Below are 2328 nucleotides of genomic sequence, written 5' to 3' on the forward strand. Positions count from 1 at the left end.
AGGGGGAATGAGAGGGGGGACACCAGAGCAGGGGGAATGAGAGGGGGGAAAACCAGAGCAGGGGGAATGAGAGGGGGAACGAAGCAGAAGATATGTCTTTTTAAACCAAAACGTAGCGGTGGAGATGTAGCAGTACACAAAGAGAAGACAGTTAAGACAGCTGATCCAGGGCCGGCGTGAGCCTGCACCACGGAGTGGCAGTGTCTCTGCTGTCACGGTGATGACGACGCCTCTGGCCTTGTTCACACCCCCCGCCGGGCTGACAGCGAGTCAGATTAACATATGGTACTGATCAACATATCACTAACAGAGGCATCATCCAGCTAGGGGGATCCTGCTTTATGTTACTCACAGTACTCAGTGTCCCTACCTGTTTTTAACCTGTGTATGTGCCAAAATACTGCATTTCTAAGACAACATTGTATTTTTTGTATTTATTTCTTGGCTGTAAGCTAAACTACCTACAAACACAATTATTTTAATCTGCCAACAAAAATGTTATGTAAGCTTTTCTTTTAAAACATGCAAGTATGTACAATAATGGCTGTTTGGACTATATACTGGATGCACTGGGTGTAGGGAATTACCAACCATAACCATTGGACCAAGTCTCCTATGTCCTCAGATTGGACAGATAGTCGAGCTAGCTGTCTGGATTTACCCTGCAGAGACCTGAAGACCAGGTAACCATAGTCCTCAGATTGGACAGATAGTCTAGCTAGCTGTCTGGATTTACCCTGCAGAGATCTGAGGACCAGGTAACCATAGTCCTCAGATTGGACAGATAGTCTAGCTAGCTGTCTGGATTTACCCTGCAGATACCTGAGGACCAGGTAACCATAGTCCTCAGATTGGACAGATAGTCTAGCTAGCTGTCTGGATTTACCCTGCAGAGACCTGAGGACCAGGTAACCATAGTCCTCAGAAGTCAGACAGAGAACGGGGACGGACATCTGGTGAAAATGAGGGACATCCGGCGGAACCAGAACTATCCCAGATATAAACCTGCCATTGGACTGATCTCCCAGTAGAGGACAGTTCTTTTCCCAGACTCACCTCCGTCATCAAACAGCCACCAGACGTCCACGGTGCCCTTCCCTTGTTTCTTCTGGAACTGCTGGCTGGCCTCCAGCAGCCTCTGGTCGGACCCATTCAGCGGCAGAGTTGGGCTCCTCTTTTCTGCAGGGATAGTTAACACACACACACACACACACACACACACACACACACACACACACACACACACACACGTAGACCACAAGACACACACACACACACAACACCAACACAGTAAAAGCTCATTTAGATGATAAGTGTATCATAAGTGTAATTACTAGAATATGTCATCCTGTGGGGAGTCCTCAGAGTGGAACCAACCCCCCGGTGGATAAACCGGGCCTACTTTGGATGAGGCATTCATGTACAGTTGGACTTTTGTGGTTTTATGAAGGGTATGATGGTAAGCACTTAAACATGTTTCACAATTCTAATAAAACTAAAAGGCAAGTAACAAAACCACCGCGCTACAGTTCCAGTGTTTCCTCTGCTCACTTTAGAGTTAGATTTCAGAATTGTTGTGTCTGGTGATATTAATTAGATATAGTTAGATATTAGTAGGCCTGCACATTTGCAACCAAGGCCTCCGAATAAGGGAGGGGAAAGACAGACTCAGAGGCAATCTTTTCATTTTTTGTTTTATGAATCAATCTTAAAATGAAGAAGACAAGATGTGCAGGAACATTGGGTTCTTAATGAAAAATAAAGCAGTTTCATAGTGTATCATTGAAGACTGCTGTCCCAGTGTCTAGGCAGCCTCTGGTGCTATAGTAGTCATGTTTCCATCGAATTTTCAAGTGAACTTTAAGGGAACTTTTAAAATGACGATTTCCATCAACTGCTTTGGAGTGAATAAACTAGACTATGAGAAGCGTAGATGGTCACGAGATGACGTTACGTGTGCTTGTGCTCGCTCAATCAAAGAGTTTAGAAGCTGACTTCTTTGTGTAAATGGAGAGAGGGAGCTTGTACAAGTTAGCCCCTGTGTAGACTACAGGCTTGGTAACAGCGAGACGGTGCGTAGGATCGTACCATTCAACAACCATTCACCTGTGTGTATATTTGGCGTGCAGGGCCGTACCATTCAACAAGTTAGAAAATGGCCGAGAGGATTTGTTGTGGGAGAAGATCAACCCTAAGCAGCATGGATAAGAACATAAGGAGCTGGGTCCAGACTAGTTTAATGATAGCCAGACGGATTCATTTAAGAGGATGGAAGAATGAAGGGGGGCCGTCTATCAGGCAGCGGGCTTGTCAGATGACTGGGGGGGG

At 45.7% G+C, this 2328-nt stretch overlaps 1 protein-coding gene and 1 long non-coding RNA gene across 3 annotated transcripts in view; one reads left to right on the forward strand and one right to left on the reverse strand.

Annotated features, from left to right (window-relative positions):
• Positions 1-192, forward strand: part of LOC117959446 — a 9366-nt gene extending 9174 nt beyond the window's left edge. The window contains exon 3 of the long non-coding RNA XR_004659936.1: positions 182-192. This is a non-coding gene — a long non-coding RNA (uncharacterized LOC117959446). The remainder of the gene's footprint in view (positions 1-181) is intronic.
• slc12a2 (solute carrier family 12 member 2) overlaps positions 1-2328 on the reverse strand; it is a 52908-nt gene that overhangs the window by 7980 nt on the left and 42600 nt on the right. For both annotated transcript variants that reach the window (XM_034896593.1, XM_034896594.1), the window contains one exon: positions 1057-1179. In XM_034896593.1, the coding sequence (XP_034752484.1) occupies positions 1057-1179 (123 nt within the window). The remainder of the gene's footprint in view (positions 1-1056; positions 1180-2328) is intronic.

Source organism: Etheostoma cragini, chromosome 16 (genome assembly GCF_013103735.1).
Source record: "Etheostoma cragini isolate CJK2018 chromosome 16, CSU_Ecrag_1.0, whole genome shotgun sequence".
Classification (NCBI taxonomy): Eukaryota; Metazoa; Chordata; class Actinopteri; order Perciformes; family Percidae; genus Etheostoma; species Etheostoma cragini.